Here is a 19,303-nt window from a genome sequence, read left to right as displayed (position 1 = left end):
TTCAACATTAGAAAGCATAGCCTACATGAAGTCATATTATAGTAACTCGATGCCTATCAAATAAGTAATAAAAAATCGCCATAATTCATCAAATACCCGTGGCTTCCAGGGGCGAAGCCCTAGGCGGCCCCCAGCCAAGTGAGACTGGATTTGCTCCACTACAGCCCCCCCGTCGGGGCTTTTAGCCCCTCCGTTGGGCAGGTCCTGGCGCCACCACTGAGTACATCATGAGACTTGCCCTTGAAAATTGGGATGGCGGTTTCTCAATAGGAGGATGGCAGCTGAACAACCTTCGGTATGCAGATGACACCACTCTAGTGGCCACCAATATAGAAGAACTTTGGATGGTGCTAGAAAGGGTGAAACAAGAAAGTGAAACTCTAGGCCTACGACTTAATGTATCCAAAACTAAGTCCATGGTCATTGGTGAATATCATCCCACTGATTCCCTAATAGTTGATGGCAAAGAAGTCAAAAAAGTCACCCAGTTTAACTTCCTTGGAGCTCTTGTCACTGTGGACAGGGGATGTAAACTTGAGATCAGAAGACGCTTGGCAATGGCAAGATCTGCTATGAACAAAATAACAAAAATCTGGACCAACCGAGGGGTCACCAAAGCAACAAAAACATGGCTAGTCCAAGCTTGTGAAACATGGATATTCACAAAAGAAGATTGTAAAAGGGTTAATGCTTTTGAGCTCTGGTGCTGGCGTATACTACTGAAGATACCTTAGACAGCAAAACGAACAAACGCCAGTGTTTTAAAAGAAATTGGTCCTAAAAAAAGATTAATCAATACACTCAACTGTCAAGCTCTCCGTTACTTGGGCACATAGCCAGACAACAAGATACTACCTTGAAAAGGTTCTCATGCAGAGCAAGATTGAGGGATCAAGAAGACGTGGACGTCCTAGGTCCAGATGGATCAACAGGATCACATCTCTAGTTCGACAACCACTACCAAAGGTGTATGAAATAGCTTCGAACCGACATAAGTGGTGGGTCATCACAGAAGTCATGAACTGTCAGCCATGACAGATGTACAAATCAATCATCAACCTAAAAACAAACTGCTGGTTTTTTTTTAACAATTGACAACAAATTTGGTTTATTCAGCAAAACTAATGATTGAGATTTGATGGTGTATTTTAAGTCTGTTTTAGCCTAAATGGTTTTGATTCTCAGGAAAGCCAGCTAAAAAACTTGCTGTGGAACACTGACTACTGCATATTAAATTTATGTACGGTATGTAAAATTCAAGCTTTTCTAAAATAACACATTTTAGAACATAACAAATATGGTAATTGTTGTAAGAGTGAAGAATTTCTTACAACATATTGAAATAATATACTTATAGATTTAAAATACTATTTTTAGTGGCACTTGCTTTTAGTGACAGTCACAATGGTGGTTTTTAAAACACAACTGATAACAAGTTTAGTTCATTCAGTAAAGCTGATGATTCTTGATTTTTAATTGTCGACGTATGAGATTTTGGTGAAATGGTTTTGTATCTGAGAAAACAAGCTATTTTTTTCTAAAAAATATGACTGAAGATATAAAATTGAGTAACCACTGAAATACAGATTCAGTAATGATTAAAACAAATTTGAATTATTGGAAACTACTGTATATTCTATTCATGTATATGAAAACTCAGGGTTTCCAATAGATATCATAGTTTTGAGCATATATACCAAATACAGTAAGAGACGAATCATATTCTTACTCAATAAAATACAGTAAGAGACGAATCATATTCTTACTCAATATTCAGACACTGGTGATCAGCGATGGTAACATTGACAGTGGAGCCAGCATCAAGATGTTGTCCCTCTAAAACAACATTGGTTCCTCCAGACATAGGACCCAGGTCTGGACTGATCTTGTTCACTGCTGGAATCTAAAAATAGAGAGTTAAATGAAGACAAAACTTCTTTACATTCTAGTATGCATAGGATCAGTATAACAAAAGTAAAGTTAAAGAATTCATAGAGTTAAGAAGGTTGCGCTAGGCCGTTGGGTACCCCACAATAGGCAGAGCTATCCATGGGGTGAATTGAGCTAAATTGAGACAATCTCCTGCTCTTTTTCCCACAACATGGGGATGTCAAGAACAGCTTAATGATACAGAATCAGGGACATATGCAGTGCTTTAATTTCCATTATAACCTAGGCTAAAAGTGCTCGCATGTGAGAATAGAAGAATAAGACATAACTTGCAGCATCATTGTACTGAATTATGTACGGGCATGGTCTTCAAAAGCAGACAGGCACTTAGTAGCTTTATGTTCTCATTCCACAGCGGCATCAGGATAACCACCACCTTCATTTAATATGAACACATGCCAGATGTGTACACCTCAAGGCCTTTGATTTTAAATCCTTATTTGGGAGAGGGAGCATTCCTGCCTTACAGTTCGGCTTCTCAACTTGCCCAAAATGTAAATTGACAAAATCCTGATGAAGGCATAACATTAAAAGGAAAGGGATAGGAATTTCAGTAATTTGGATTCAAATACACCTACCACAAATGCATAGTTAGTTTCAGAAGTTGCCATGTAAGTTTCGCCTTTGCTAATTGTAACCTTAACTTTTCCACTCTTACTGGCCTCTGTGTTACTCAGGGTACACTGCAACCTACACAAACATATCAATCATTTAATCAAAATCAATAATTAAGTCTTCAATTCTAATTATATTAAAAAGTATATGTCAATTGAAGCCTGTAAAATATCTACAAAACAAATCTTAATTATGTTGTAAAATAGAATTAATAAGTATTTCTATTATTCAACTATTCATCAATTAAGACAACAACAAGATGCATCACTGCACTGCCATGACATATCCATTGCTAGAATTAGCACCATGTTTAGTAGTTTAGTTAAAGCATTCCTCCACATCATAGCAACATACACATACTGCCCAGCACTTACTGCTCTGATGGTATATATCCCTCCTCTTCCGGTACACACTCCACATCAGCAACTGTGATGCTCTGCGTATCGTTGAATGAGAGTCCTAGGTCCTTGCCTTTGATAATCAAACGAGTTCCACCTTCAATTGGTCCTTTCAGGGGGCTAAACTGAAGGTGGACACTGTTAACTTAATATACTGTCTTAAAAAATACCTACTTAACAGCCAAAGATGAATATAAGGATGATGTGATAAAGAAGATTATAAGGAGGATGAGGAGGAAGATGTTACACATTTTACTTTACTTAATGTACCCACTGTATCTCTAAGCATCAAAATAAGATTAGTTAATGCATATACTGGGAGTATTTCTCTCTGCACCATCTAAAATTTGACATTTACTAAGGTATTTAAACAAAATAGAAGTGCATTTTTGAGAAACCAATAATAAATGTTACATATTTAATATAAGTTAGAAATATAAAAGGATACTAGGAACGAATGCCAGTCAAGTCGCCCTTTAATAAGCCACCTTCTTACAAAGTCGCCCCTTACCAACTCGCGTACTAAACCAAGTCACCCCTTAACCAAGTCGAACCTAACAAAGTTTCCCCCTAACAAAGCTGCCAAATAATAAATTTGGCTCCTAACCAAGTCGCATATTAACAAAGTGCCCCCCCCCCACCCTTGACCAATGCCATAGCCAGCTATTGGGACAGTCCCACACAATTTTTCTAATGGGAATGCTAGGTTGAATAAATGACCTTTACAATAATGAATAGAGCACTTACACTTGTAATTCTTGGGTCAGGACAAATATTTCCACTCAGGAACTCTGTAGCACTTGTACAGTGATCTCTAAAACGACACGAGCTCTTTTCACACCATCCGCAATCGTATTTGCTGTCTGTGAGAAGGCACTTTCCACATGTGGTTCTGTTAACCTCGCACTTGTACAAAGTAACTAGTGTTGACAAACAAAATTCAATAAGCTTGAAATAGTACAGTGCACCTGTCTAGGTTTGCGCAGTTTGTCATGTCTAGAATCAATCCGCTCAAGTTTACATTCCTCATTATCCATGATTTTAAAAAAATGGTTACTTTTATTCCATTAATCCTAACAATTCCAATACATTAGGATGAGCATCAGCTGCAGGTAAGCAGAGAGGATGAAAAAAAAAAGTGGGACAGGCCAAAAGGTACAAATATGTCCTTGAAGATCAGAAAACTAAAATGCAAGCCAGAGAGACAAGATATAAGTCACATTCTGCGAGCAGCTGAGGTGCTGAGTCATGAGCAAGATTGTGTTGGATACAAAAATGGCCAAACTGAGCTCGCTACCACTTTCAAGGCAACCGGAAATAAATTTACGTCACATCCCCAATTGGTTGTAGAAATGCTAGGCCTGTGATTTCTAATCCTAGGACTGGGTGGAGGTGGCATCGACGATTCTCCAACGGTCCCCACCTGACATATTTGTGTGATCGCCGATGTTCCCAATTCTGTGGTAAAGTGGCCAGATTGGGGCCCCAACATCCTGATTTATTCACCTCCTCTAGGTAAAACTGTTTGTACTGTTTTCTTTATCCGGCCTTCTTAGAAGGCAACGCCACGATGCATGGGCAACGGATTGTTTTTAATGACGATCCATTCAGACTGCCACTGACAATCATCAGGCGGTGTTATGTCGTCAAGCGCTCATAGGAAGCAGATTTGGATTCATCGACCGACGGTCGTACAATGTAGTGAGTGCCCGGCTTTAGGTCCTGCAACGTTGTTTGGATTTGTCATGACTAGCTGCGATTTTCTCATGTAATTTTGTCTTCTTTGATTTCTTGTCTTCCACTAACATTCTAATCTTGGATTCTGCCCAAATCTCTATCAAGTCTCTAATCTTCCTCGGTGCAGCAGGCCCGAGGGCCAGATCCAGATGGAGTTAACATGGAGGATATTTTGGGATATTTAAATGAAAAATAACATCCAACAGCCAAAAATTTGTGAAAATAGCATTCATAACAGCGAATATTCGCGCAAACAAGCTAACTAGTTTGACCCCGGAGAGATGCTTGTATCTGATTGGCTTTCACACAAAAGAGGTCACAGCTCACTGGCGACCCACTTGCAAACGGCCGTTCACATGGATCAAGAGTGAGTTGCGTCTCAAGTCGATCGAGAGAAGCTTGTCGTGGGTCACCCACAACACAAACTGTTCTTCAGTGGCTGTTTACATGAAGTCCCGGCTCGCTAACGACTTAAGACATGTGAACGCGGTTAAAAAACTCACCTGTAACATTATATGGATTATCAATCATGAAATCATTATTCCAGCGCACCTTCAACAGGATAGGTTTGTCCAGTATAAATTCTGCATACGAATACTAAAAACAATGGGGAAAAAATTAATTTGTTTGAAAAAATATACTTGAATAATTTATACTTAAATATATGATGAAAGCAGTATATGGAATTCTGAAGATTAAAATCTGTAAATTCACTTATTCAACAAATAAAAATTGCAATTGCAGCTTAATGAAGAAATTGTTTAAAAAAAACCTCACTACAATATGGATAAACTGAAAAAAAAATAGGAAAGAAACATACAATTTAACCATTAATAAAAGACAAAGTTATGCCATAATAGGAAAATAATTTAAAAGTCAAATAAATAGCCAAATTAAAATCAACTATGTGTCTGTCTTTACCACTTATTGAATTGAAATTTTTCCCGATTCATCTAGTAGTAAATTCAAAATTTGCAAATAAAAAGATGCTTTTCAACAGCATGTGGAATTATGAGCCAAGAACAAATTATTAAATATTAAGAAAGAGGATGACCACACTTCCATAAATGAGAAGGCAAAATTAATCACAGAATATGGAACTAAATCCCTATTCCAATGAAAATTTAATGGTCATTTAAGTATTTAAACCCAACTAGTGGAATTAATTTGCTGCCATGGGGGAGGTGAGTGTGTAATCTACTCAATTTTAAGAGATAATGACCATACATCTTATCTTTCTACAAAAAATACAACAAATTAATGGTATTTGTGAATATGCCATTATTCTGATTTATGATGTTTTTCATACTTACATACAGTATTCTCTTTGTGCTTGCTTTCAACCAAAATTATTTATTTATTATTTATGGCACTTAGTACTAAATGGTACAAGGACTAAAACTAAAAAAAAAAATGGAGGAAGTTTGCTTTGCAAAACCAGGCAATTACAACAATAAATTGCAGGGAAAATATTTAGCAAGATATTTGCTTCTTTTTATAAGCTGGCTTTAAAATTGCTTATGGTTTACAAAATAATTATATACAGTTTCTGTTTTAACATATCACCTCTATATTTGTACACAGAGTGTATAAATATGGGTCTGAAATAGATATCCTGTATTGATAGTGTTCTCTTTTGTGAGACAAAAATAAATGTAATTTATTATATAATTATGATATTTTATAATAATTATTTATTTATTATATAAAAATTTTTAATATGTTATAAATAATGTAAGTATATACTATAAATGTAATATATCATAATATAATATTACATTTATATGTACTTAAACCTAATTATTTAATTCTCTGTTGCTTTGATGTTTTCAAGGGAAATGTATAATAAAATATTGAACGATACATTTAATCTGAGGCATACCTCGTTGGGTGTGCATCGGATGGTATCATCCATCACTTCTGCCTTCACAACCTCTTCATCCAGGACACACTCGTATGCTGGGTGACCAGCCTAACATACATAACAGTATACATGCTTATATATGTACATGAAAAAATGAAAACATTTGTCAGTATATTGAATGTGAAAGATTTTTATTGCCCTTTTCCGGCAAAATAAACAAATTAGAGAATCATTTATGATTTTGCTGTAGTTGTTTTTTTTGTAGTTACACAATCATGATTTAATCATGTCAATATACCAAGTTGATAATTATCTTTTTCTGATTATAGTCTAATCGAAAAATCTTTTTTATTTACTCTATTTATATAGTTACTTAATAATTGTATAATGTTTATGTTGGGTTGTATACACTGTAGACTGACATAATAAAACAGACATATTACAGCAGCTAAATACAAATAATAAGCAGTGACTGGCATACAATACAATTCAACAGTGTCCATCATCAAATATAAAATGCATGGACAATCTCTTGGAAATACATAGAAGACAACTAAAGACATCACCTCTAGTACAGGCAGATTCTGAGCCACAACTTCAATAGCTCTTCTGGTGTTCACAGGCAGAAGAATCTCTGCATCCCGTTTTGCCAAGCGAGGGCAGTTATCGGGTCCAAATTTTGTCGCATTGGTAAGAGAGTTCTATAAGAACAGATAAAAACAGATAAAACATTGAAAATACATTTAAAATAAATATATAAAAGTGATAATAAAATTAATGGTTAAATGGAATCTTGTGATCTTGACAGCAAACTAAACAAATCAAATAAATTCAGGACAGCATTTTAATTAATTTAAAAATTTGTTATTTATTTTTTGTTATTTTTTACTAAAAATGGTTAGGATATTTAGTACAAAATAGGAATTAAGAAATTTTCATATATTATTTTTCGTTTTGTGATGCCGCTTGATGATTATAATTTTCTCATTACTTACTGTTTTAGACCCAAGTTACAAACCCGGTTGAAACTGTACAATCCAAAATGTATAAATGTATGGTGTTCCAAAATTTACAAATTGAAAAAAATGGAACAAAAAATTGAGGCTCTAAACTCATGCAAATAAAAAAGTAAGCAAAACCATTTATCATTATGGTGCGTTATTGACGAAAACCATAATACATAATAATTAAATTTCATAAGACAGTATAAAACATACTCCAAGTATTGAAATGCATGCCATCGTGTCGGGATTCAATATTTCGACAATAATTATGTCATCATCAGGAATTTGATTCCTGATGATGACATAATTAATGTTGAAATATTGAATCCCGACACGATGGCGGGCATTTCGATACTTGGAGTATGTATTTAAGTTTTATCTAGGCCAGATTTACAATAAAGATGACAATGTTGTGGATACATACTCCTTGTCCGCCAACCACCCCTTCTAGTTTACACTGTTGGGAATTTCCTGTACATTTATTCTCATAAATGCACCAATCGCAGGCAAAGTTACTTGACACGCAACTAGTGCAGTCCTTGAATGCGCTGCAGTCGTAGAAGAAAAATTTACTGCTGACAAACTCCATGTTGGTCTCATTTGATAGTAAGGAAAACTTAACCTCCAGAGACCCTAGCAGCAGAAAGCAACTGAAGTTTACTAATTATAAATTATTATTTTATAATTCTAAAAATGTCTCATTAATTGAAAATTTGAAAAGATTGTATGACATAATTAGGCCAAATAAAATAAATTGTTTGTTTGCCCGCCTTTTTTTATAAAATGATAAATAGGAGCAGGTGGAAAAAGTTTTTTAAAAATTTATTTAGATGGAATAAAAATAACCCACAGAGGCTTAGAATGGCAATATCTTACATCAGACAACAACTTTAGACTAATTTGTAGGGCATCTGGCAAAAACTAAATTTCACTCACATTTTTTTCAATTTGTAAAAAAAAGCTGGAAAAAAAACTTTTTGTAAGTTTTTTTTTTGTTTTTCCACCCCTATTTTTTCAGTGAGCTAGAGGCAGGTGGAGGAGGGCAAAACTTTTTTTTTTGGCCTTATGATATATTAAGTAATGGTAAACACTGTACATTATTCAGATAACTATAAAACATTCAATTATGCTTAACATTTTATTATAAATATGGTTAAAATTTATGAGGCTAGCTTTGAAAACAGTAATACATTGTGTTTACATTTTAATGCACATGTGGTTGAACATATGCAGCTTACCCATTTCTGCATTAAGTGTCTTGTGAAACGTAAAAGAGATGGATGAAGAAAGACAACATGGAGCATGTCCATAAGAATTTATGAGTGAATAATTTTGAAGTTTACACGTTTACTTATCAGTTGCATTTAATAATGTAGAACATGGTTTCATTGGATTGTAATCCTAAAAAGTACTGCCACAAAGGGGCGTGTCTTTATAAGATGAGAAAAAACTCTATTCAAATTCTAATATATTTTTTTAAACCTTCCATTGAGTACATACAAAATCAGGTCAGTTGAACCTCTTGCTCCCTTTGGTAGTACTATAGCCAAGGTGAGATTTTTTTTATACCTTGTTTTCAAACCCGCCAAACACATATATTGATGAAAGTTTATTTTTGGCCAATTAACGCACCCGCTGCCACGAAAAATGGAAATTTCAGGAAGAAATTTTTTTTTTTTATTACGCCCTCCGCTGCGTTCAAAGCTTCAAAGATAAGATATGTATATTTCTTCCTAATTATATAAATTTGAAGCACTTAACCATCCCATTTTACATTCACCAATAAAATCTTATTTTTTCCAACTGGATGTTTTTGGCTAAACTATTTGTGAAATAAGAAAACAAAATTTAATGGTGATATGCTTCCGTGAGTGTATCACCTTTGTTTTCGTTCGGATTTTTCTTTATTTATTTATTTCTTTTTTTTTTCTTTCACACCTTTTTTGTTGGTCGATTTTCTCAAAAACAGCACATGCTTGATGTTTGCTGCTAACGTAGCATATAGATCTACATCTAAAGTTGTGCACCTGACTTTGTGGATGACATCACAATTACGTGACGTCATCTACGCGCCATTTTGTGAAATTCTATCATTGACCATAACTTCTTTACTAACAGGTATTTTTCAATGAAACAAGTGTCAATTTCTTGCACCATTACCGTCCGCGCATCCTCAGTAAAGTACGTGCGTACGCGTGCGTCAAAATTTTAAAATGCTCAAAATCACTTTTTGACTAAATTAGAGCATGTTTTAGGTCATTTTGAGCATTTCGTAATTTTTCGAATTTTTCGTCCCGTGTGCGCATTTTTATGCGCGCACACATACAGAAGCTGGAATTATCATTTTTTTTACATGTTTTAGGTTCTTGACATTGTATTCACAAATTTCCAATCTTTTTCGGTCATTTAGGGTCAATAGCAATGCTGTACGCGCATATAGATCTACATCTGAAGTTGTGCACCTGACTTTGTGGATGACGTCACAGTTATGTGACGTCATCTACGCACCATTTGGTGAAATTCTATCACTGACAATAACTTCTTTACTAACATGTATTTTTCAATGAAACTTGACACAAGTATACTTCACATCAAGTGTCAACTTCCTGCACCATTACCGTCCGCGCATACAAAAGAAAGTACATGCGTACGCATGTGTCAAAATTTTAAAATGCTCAAAATCACTTTTTGACTAAATTAGAGCATGTTTTAGGTCATTTTGAGCATTTCGTAATTTTTCGAATTTTCCGTCCCGCACGCGCATTTTTACCCGCGCGCACATACAGAAGCTGGAATTATCATTTTTTTTACATGTTTTAGGTTCCTGACACTCTATTAACAAATTAAAGATACGAATCCATGTGCGCGTTTTTGTCGACTTAGAGCGGAAATAGGCCAAAATCATGCCTATTTTCAATCGGTTATAGCTCCTTAGGATGATCGGTGACCCCCAATTTTTACTATATATTCTGAAAGCACATAAGTTGTAGATATGATTTTATAGGTCATAATGGCTGATCGGACATTGTGACGTCATCATATTGCCATCTGAATTCAACAAAATGATTTTTTATCTATGGCGTCATTTGCTAAAATGCGCATTTGAGTGTATTTTCCTTATCCTTGATCGATTTTCTCCAAACTTCGAGGAAGATTATAACTGAGACAATTCTCTTTCATAAATGTCACGACTTTTTACATTTTGATGACGTCATCATTTTTTACATAATTCTTTTATCTGACCATTTATCTTTCTTTCCTCAAATCATTGAAATCGCCTATATCATCATAAATAATTGACATTTCTAAATCATATTCAATTGGCATAAAACTTCAAGTCAAGTATGAATGTTTGCGATGCTTTTCAATATATTTTAAAACTTCATAATTTGCCTAACCCAATTAAAGATGATTTCATTGTTAATTTCAAATCTCTAATATATTCTAACACTGCAATAATTGATAGTTCTCCTAACTGGTCCCATTTACTATTTAAAGAAGCCCTTGCTATCCATCGCCTTAACCCTAAATTAAACTGTGGTCTCAAAGCATCAAGAGAGTTGAAATTGTTTATCTAATGTAATCTAACCCAACTTAATTGCCTCTCTCATAATCACCATTGTGCTTAATCACCATTGTTATTGTACTAGCTTTTAATCCTCTCATTTAAATATTGTAGCATTTTTTGTAATCACTGTCTAAGTTTTCTCATTCCTGATGATGACCCAATAAAGGTCGAAACGTTGAATCATGGCCTCCCTCTCTTTATTCGGAATAACGTTCATTTTAAGTATGAATGTAATGCGCGCAAATTTTTCGTGCGCGCATCATAACATGCGCTACGCGTTCGTCAAAAATTTAAGTGCTCAAAATCATTCGATAATACGAGAAGCTTTATTGCAATTTTTTATCATAAAAAAAATTGAAGTTTAACAATAGGCTAAGAAAACACACACAAAAAAAGTAATTAAAATTCACCGAAGAGAGAATAAAATAGGATATATTTACAATTTCCTATACAATTTCGAAGCAAAATATGTACAAATCAGTGAAAAGGAGTAACAAAAAATTGAAAAAGTTTAGGAAAAGTCTCACCAGGATATTCTCAGTCTACCGATTATTGAAAAGACCACAGTTAATAATAAAACGTTTTGACCTTTCGCATCTAACTTTAGGAAGGTCATAGGCTTTCTTCGAACGCAAGTTGTACTTATTAACTGATGCAGGCGTGAGCAAGTCGTTTAATTTGTGTTTCGGATTTTTGACTTTATTAAAATATTTTATACTGAGCATTTCACGTCTTTCTTCCAAAGATGATAAGGAAAGTGCAGCGCGCGCTTCTTTATATATGACATTGAAGGGCACATAATTCCGACAGCTCTCCGTTGAATATGTTCAAGTTGCGACGACTGATGGACGGAGATACTCGTACCCCAAACCTGACACGCGTATTCAAGCACTAGACGTATAAAGGACGTGAAAAAACCGAAGAGAGAATAAAATAGGATATATTTACAATTTCCTATACAATTTCGAAGCAAAATATGTACAAATCAGCGAAAAGGAGTAACAAAAAATTTAAAAAGTTTAGGAAAAGCGTCACCAGGATATTCTCAGTCTACCAATTATTGAAAAGACCACAGTTAATAATAAAACGTTTTGACCTTTCGCATCTAACGCTAGGAAAGCGCATGTCCAATCTATCAAGGTATCTTCAACTCCTAACGGAGAAGTGCAAGGGTATCGAAACCAGATTTCCTAAGTTGTTTAAAAAAATAGAGGCGCTGGTTACTACGTTTAGTTATATCGTCAATTTGGACATCCCACTTCAGATTTTCAGTTATGTGTATGCCTAACAGCTTAACAGAGCTCAACTTTTCTATAACACTACCATCATCCGTGAGAACAGGTATCACATCTAACTTCTTTCGTTTGGTAGAGATGACTATTTCTTTTGTTTTCTTGTTATTCCGGCGCATCAGATTTATCGCTGACCACTCATTTATAATAGAAAATGGATGGAGTTCTTCCATTACCGTCGTATCGTCCATATATTTACTCAGTTCTAAATCTGTGTCTAGGTCATTGATAAACGCGATAAACAAAATGGGACCAAGCCAGGATCCTTGTGGGACACCACCACGTGGAGTTTGCCACGAGGACACATGGTTGCCAATTTTTGTACGATGTGCTCTATTTGACAGGAAAGCGCATGTCCAATCTATCAAGGTATCTTCAACTCCTAATTTAACAAGCTTCTCCATTAAGATAGAATGGTTTATCAGATCATACACTTTACTATAATCAATAAGCATCATGCGTAATTCGTTTCCTTTGTCCGTCGCAGAGTAGCACCGAAGCGCATCAATAGTACTTACACCTTGCATACAGCCAAATTGATGAGGGTTTATTTTATCCTTTATGATCCCAAATATGTTGGCCGATCAGTGCTTCAATCTGTTTACTTACAATTGGTGTTAGTGAAATCGGCCGCAGATCTTCTTCAATTACTTTGGGAGGGTTCACTTTCGGTATAGGCACAATATCAGCGCGTTTCAGCTCATTAGGCACAACCCCTTCTCTTAAACTTGCGTTTACGATAGAACATAGTGGACCGGCCAATTCATCAGCAAGATCTTTATAGATCTATCCGGGAACGCCATTGGGCCCCGGGGCTTTATTACATTTAATAGTAACAAGCTTCTTCCTGACAGTTTCGACGTCTATAATTAAATGATCAGGGACGTGTTCATAGGCGCTCTTAGGACAAGGCGAGGGAATTTGAGGATAGTGAAGACTCACAGATTGAAAAAACTTGTTAGTCTTCTCAGCCAAAACATCGATGTTGCCATTAAAGAGTCTGTTTGCGAGGCCTTGAGCATAATTGGACTTATTTGTCTTATTCATATATATGCGCGTGTTTCCACCGAGACCTTGAATCGGAGTTAAAAAGTTTCTTAACATTTTTCGCGTAGTATTCTTTTTTAAGCCGTTTACAGAGCCTATTCACACCGTTCCTCAATTGGCGGAACACGGTTTCATCTGCCCTCTTAAAGGCCAGCTGTCGTTTACGTATTAACTTTTTTAGTCGCGTCGAGACCCATGGTTTGTCAACATCTTTCTGAAATGTGGTTTTAAATGGGAAGTGAACTTCGATAAGATCTTTAATAGTTCGGCTGAACATATCATATTTCTCCTCACATTTCTCAATACGGTAAATGTCTCTCCACTGTAAATTTCTCACACTAGTCATGAAATTGTCTTTAGTGTGTTGAAACAACACTAGTTTCAGGGTGATTTGTGCAAATAGCGTCGATACTAGCCATAATATGTTGCACCATAGCGTTATCGTTCGCACCCAGAGGATGGTACATGACAGCAATGGATATATTGGGGATTTTTCGGGAGAGTTTACGAGGTCTGATGGTAATCCATATAGTTTCAAACAGGTCGTCATGAAGAACATTCCAGTAAGTGTAGGGAATTGTGTTTTTCAACATATAAAACAACACCACCTTTCTCACGCTCAATCCGGTCACATCTAATAAAACTATATCCATCAAGAACAATTAGATCATCTGGAACACTTTCTTTAAGATGCGATTCTGTAATACTGATGACGTCAGGTTTATACACAAGAATCCTTGTTCTAATTTCATCCATTTCATTCAATAAAGATAGCGAGTTAGTTGACATAAATGCAGGTAAATCCCATTTATTGCTATGATCAACTAAATTTACAAGATTATTTTGGTTTGTGAAACGATGAGATTTTTAAATCAGTTATAGCTCCTTAGAATGATTGGTAACACCCATTTTTTATTACATATTCTGAAAGCGCATGAGTTGTAGATATGATTTTATCGATCATAATGGCTGATCGGAAATTGTGACATCATCATTTTGCCATCTGAATTAAAAAAACTTTTTCTTTTAATTATTTTAATTATACTTATTTGTAATGATACTTTGATAGACATTCATCAAAGAAATAAACATTTCTTAAAGCATTCGAGAGGGAATACAGTTACTGACTTTTTGGTCTGTGCAGACAGGTAAAAATCGTGCGATGATTTCATAATTGGGTAATTTGTTCCACAATTTTGGTGCAGCAACAGAGAAGGATCTATCACCATAGGTTTTCAACCGACCAAAAGTACAATGAAGAGTGGTTGTACTAGATGATGTGGACCTAAGCATGCGACTGCATGTAGTTGATCGCATTTTTAGGTGGTCATTAATGTACTGTGGAGATGAACAATGAAGAGACTTGTACACAAAAAGAAGAATTTTAAAGTGTTACGTTGCTTAACAAGTAGTCAATGAAGACGACGAAGAGTAGGAGTAATATGTTGACGCTTCGGAGTAAGCGAAACAAGCCTGGCTGCAACGTTCAGTTGAAATTTCCGAATGACTTTATTGGGAAGTCCATAAAGAACAGCATTACAGTAATCAAGATGTGATGTTACTAAGGCATGAAAGTAATTTTCAATTACAATTTAATTTTCATCGCAGTTCGTGTTATCTTTGCGGTGACGAAAAATTAGGTATTTTTTTACACACAAACTGAAGGAATTCAAGCCAAACGTCCACTGATTGAAAAATTAGTGGACTGTGGGGGATAGACAAATAACATTGGGAGTTACAGTGATGATGTCATAATTGACTTACAATATAAATTAGTAATGTGGAGCTAATGTTATAAAACTATGAAAATGTATAGGTAGATATGTATTGTGGATTTAGAACAAATTTTAAAACAAAGAAAAACATATGTCTAACCTCCAGACTGGATATACACTTCCAAAGGGGTTTTACACTTTAGTGTTGGTGGTATGGTTGAATTATCAATGAATATAACCGGAGTTGTTTGAATATTTTCAAAGACGCAAAAATATGTTTCAGCTGGTGCCTTTGGGAGGCTTCTGACAGTCAGCATCAACTGGAAAATATCAAAACATTTTGTATATATAAGTTCCTTACCAAAGGGTACAGTATGTAACATGCTTTACAAGATACTTCTGAAAAATAATGAATTTGAAAGAAACAAAGCTTTTTTAAAAAGTTAAATAGTGACAACAAATATAAATGTGATTATCTTGCTTGAATAAATAAAGCATTTGCTAAAAAAAATTCATGTTGCATGTGAAATGTAAACCGATCTCCGATGATACAGAAAATCTGAACAATATATTTTAACGTTTTTTAATATATTTTAAGTTTCAAATATCAACCAAAATCATGTGTTTATAGATTTCTATTGTGATAGAAATAAGCCTATTTTCAAAAGCATTTATGTTAATTTTGATCTGGTATCAGGAGTGGTAGGGTACGTTGGCCTAAATATTTGACAGAAACAACTTTTGTAGATATATTTTAATGAATTCAAAATTTCAGAAGCTGTTTACACAAAAATTGTTAATTTTTTTCTAATTGCTGTCTGTGTTCACTCATATAAAAGGATATTGGATATAAAAAGAGGTAATATATATGCTCAAATTTGTATGCCCAAACTATTATAAGGCTCTTTATGTATGTTGATAATCAACCTAAACTATATAGATCCATCATAAAAATAATACCACCTCAACTTGCACATTGCTTGCCAAATTAGCTGGCTCAATTTTGCTAATCTGTATGCACTGGTCCAGATTATTCAACCAACGATTCTCTCCAACTTCATCAGCTCCTGTGCATGCCTTGCAGTTCTTGCGTGTGCATCTGAAATTATATGTATATCTGATTCACACAAGCAAAGCCTAACTTTAAAAATCGGATGAGCAATGCCCACAATTAAAGTTCAGTTCAGATGGCCGGCGGAATCGGGGTGGGGGGGGGGCTGAGTGGGTTTGGTTCCCCCACCCCCCTACTTTTTGGCAGAAAATATATAATGTCTATAGTATGGACATTTTTGTATGATCGGAAAGAAATGCAAGAAAAGAAAGAGGGAAGAAGGAGGAGAGGGACGGGAAAGAGAGTGTTTATCCAGTCCCCGATTGAGTTCAATTTTCAACAAATCTTATCTGTACCTTAATGTGTAGTAGTATAAATGTGACTACTGTATGTACTATTATACCCTCCATTACTGTACAGCAGTATACTGCAGTACAATAATAATTTTCTTGTTTGAAAAGTGTGTAAAAATAAGAACGAAATCAGAACATTTTGAGCCTGAAATCGGACAAAAATAAGAAAACTCATCCTGGCAAAATGTTACTGCTTCTAATAAAAAAATGTTTAAGAACCAGACTCAATACAACTGGTTCCCAATGGATTAGTGCAACCCGACTGTATAGAGGCCAATAACTTTGCCATTTTTCTTCCTGTGCAATGCCCGCTTTTCAGCAGAAACCAACATATTTACAAGGCCTAGGACCTGATTTACAGAAATAGTCCATTCCTTATTACTGCACTTCCTGCATCTACTGTCAAATTCTCATATTTCTGAGCGGCAGTTCCAGAATTCAATCGCAGCTAAAACCATGGAAAATAATTTTTTTTTAATCAATATTTGTAATTACAGTACATATCACAAAATATTACTGAATATGCACTTGACACAGCAGGGGGATTTGGGTTCTCAAACGCAGAGTTCAGGGTTTGGAATCCCATTGCTGTCCATTAGCTTTATGAGCAAGGCACAACTACACACCATACACATCATATGCACATAACTATGCAATCTTTAAAAATACACATCATATGCACATTATATGCAAATAAATCAATCAATCATTCATTCATTCATTTATTCATAATAGGCCCTACTTAAAAAGGGTGGCCCAATCAGAGAAAAAGTCTGGTCTACCTTGGGTCCTAGGTACGAACATTTAATACTAAATATAGGGACTAAAAACACCAACACAGTAAAATACATTTATATACAATACACAATTAATAATATGTACATCATATGTATAACTATAAATTAACTTTTAAATGTTCTACTGTATGGTTAATATAATGGTCTGCTAAATATTTCATTTATGAATATAAATAATCCCCAAGGTGTGGAGTGTTGGGTCGCAATTACAAATGATTGTTACTCATGATCAGAGCTGCATGTTGTGATATCCTATGTAGCACCCTCTGTTGAGCGCAGTTGCTACTACCACGCTGACGGCGGAGAAGTATTAAAATGTTATTAGTTGAGTTCTAACTATGCCTCTGTGTATCATTTAATATTACACACGGGATGTTTCATTGACGACGAGGATGTCAAGAAACCAGGCGTTGATGCGAGTAACAAAGCAGTTACGATCATAAAGCAGAAGCAAGCTATATTATTACTATACAATATAGCCAGGCCTAGAGTATAGCAAAACCATCCAGCAGCAAACGTGAGTACTGTCCGCATGTATCACGTATATGTGACATAGAAGATGGCTCAGCAGCCTACGGTAGTAATTGAAACAAGAAACCTAAGTATCCAACCATTTACTCCTGGCGAGGACCAAATCCACAATGGTAAAGCATGGGAAGAATGGCTGGAAGGGCTAGAAAGAGAATTTAGATACTTTAGAATCTCTCAGCCAGAAGATAAGAAAGATGTCATGATAATCTACGGGGTAAAGATCTAGTACGGCTAGAGAAAAGTTTACCTAATCCAGCGGCAGATTTGGATAGTTATCAGAAATTACGCACGAAATTGACTGATTACAATAAACGATGAATCACTGATACGTAAAGCAATCAATAAGAAATGCGGACTTGACCAACTTCTGAAAGAAGCCATTCAAGTAGAAGACACCACCCTGCAAGTCAAGGATATGCGAATGCAGGTAGCAGATGTGGCCAAGGTCAGAAAGCAACTTCCAACACATAGCAAAACACACCAAAAGCCACCGAAAGGACAAAATATCACCTATCAGCTTGTGTGTATTGTGGACAAGTGGGCACTCATCCACAAGGTCGGAACTGTCCATCATATGGACAAAAATGCAGCAAGTGCAACAGATTTAACCACTTCGCCAAGGTATGCCGTGGTGGAGCCAAAGCAACTGACAGCAGTAACTTTAAAGGGAAAAGTTACAATAGCAGGAAAACCTACAATCCAAAGAAACACCAAAAACGAGTGAAAATGATGTCTGAAGACCTAGATCATTCTACTACATGACGAAATTCTTCCCCTTAGAAGAAACGGTCACTGGTGGGTTGGATGATTGATTGCTAATTGCCTGCATGCTGCCTAAACGGCCTTCACAATGAGTAAACAAGACCTTGGTAGTAGGAGAAAATCAGACACAGTTCAGCCAGTACTGCTCCAATCATCGTCAAATTTCAGAAAGTATACACAATTTCTGAATCTAATGTTATTTAAAACATAAAATGTTTTAAACCAAAATCCGACCATAATGAAAAAAGGCAGTAGCTGTACGTCTGTGGATTTACTTTACTTTTTTCATGAATTTCGCAAAACCGTGACTTGGCGATCGGGAGAATACTAGCCAGAAAGATCCATCAATATTTTATTAGTTCTCAAAAAACAAAGATGGTAATTTTGGTCATTTTCAATACACATATGTATTGAAAATGACATGGTGTATTGGTGTTTATGCTGGCCTAAATAAATATAAGAATAAGATTCTTTCTAGCCTATTCTATTTATTTTATGATCGTGTGGCGTACAGCAATGTTTACTCACATTCCCTGCTATCCAGGGGCTATTTTACAGCTTACAGCTACATGTACAATATTTCAATCTAGGCTCAGAGAGTAGTAAATCTCTATTTTAT

General features: G+C 35.4%; 1 protein-coding gene across 1 annotated transcript in view; it reads right to left on the bottom strand.

The window, feature by feature from the left end:
* The window catches only part of LOC117109103 (plexin-B-like), a 38,814-nt gene extending 21,888 nt beyond the window's left edge, over positions 1-16,926 (bottom strand). Inside the window, exons 1-11 of the mRNA XM_033251348.1 lie at positions 16,853-16,926; positions 16,154-16,289; positions 15,351-15,510; positions 7,993-8,201; positions 7,131-7,265; positions 6,583-6,672; positions 5,204-5,297; positions 3,711-3,883; positions 2,940-3,088; positions 2,529-2,640; positions 1,767-1,903 (exon numbers count right to left, since the gene is read on the bottom strand). Coding sequence (XP_033107239.1) covers positions 1,767-1,903; positions 2,529-2,640; positions 2,940-3,088; positions 3,711-3,883; positions 5,204-5,297; positions 6,583-6,672; positions 7,131-7,265; positions 7,993-8,201; positions 15,351-15,510; positions 16,154-16,289; positions 16,853-16,926 — 1,469 coding nt within the window. The remainder of the gene's footprint in view (positions 1-1,766; positions 1,904-2,528; positions 2,641-2,939; positions 3,089-3,710; positions 3,884-5,203; positions 5,298-6,582; positions 6,673-7,130; positions 7,266-7,992; positions 8,202-15,350; positions 15,511-16,153; positions 16,290-16,852) is intronic.
* Positions 16,927-19,303: the final 2,377 nt, after the last annotated feature.

Source organism: Anneissia japonica, unplaced genomic scaffold, assembly GCF_011630105.1.
Source record: "Anneissia japonica isolate Jap-2015-1 unplaced genomic scaffold, ASM1163010v1 scaffold3279_len158616_cov144, whole genome shotgun sequence".
Classification (NCBI taxonomy): Eukaryota; Metazoa; Echinodermata; class Crinoidea; order Comatulida; family Comatulidae; genus Anneissia; species Anneissia japonica.
This window is presented reverse-complemented; position numbering and strand designations above follow the sequence as displayed.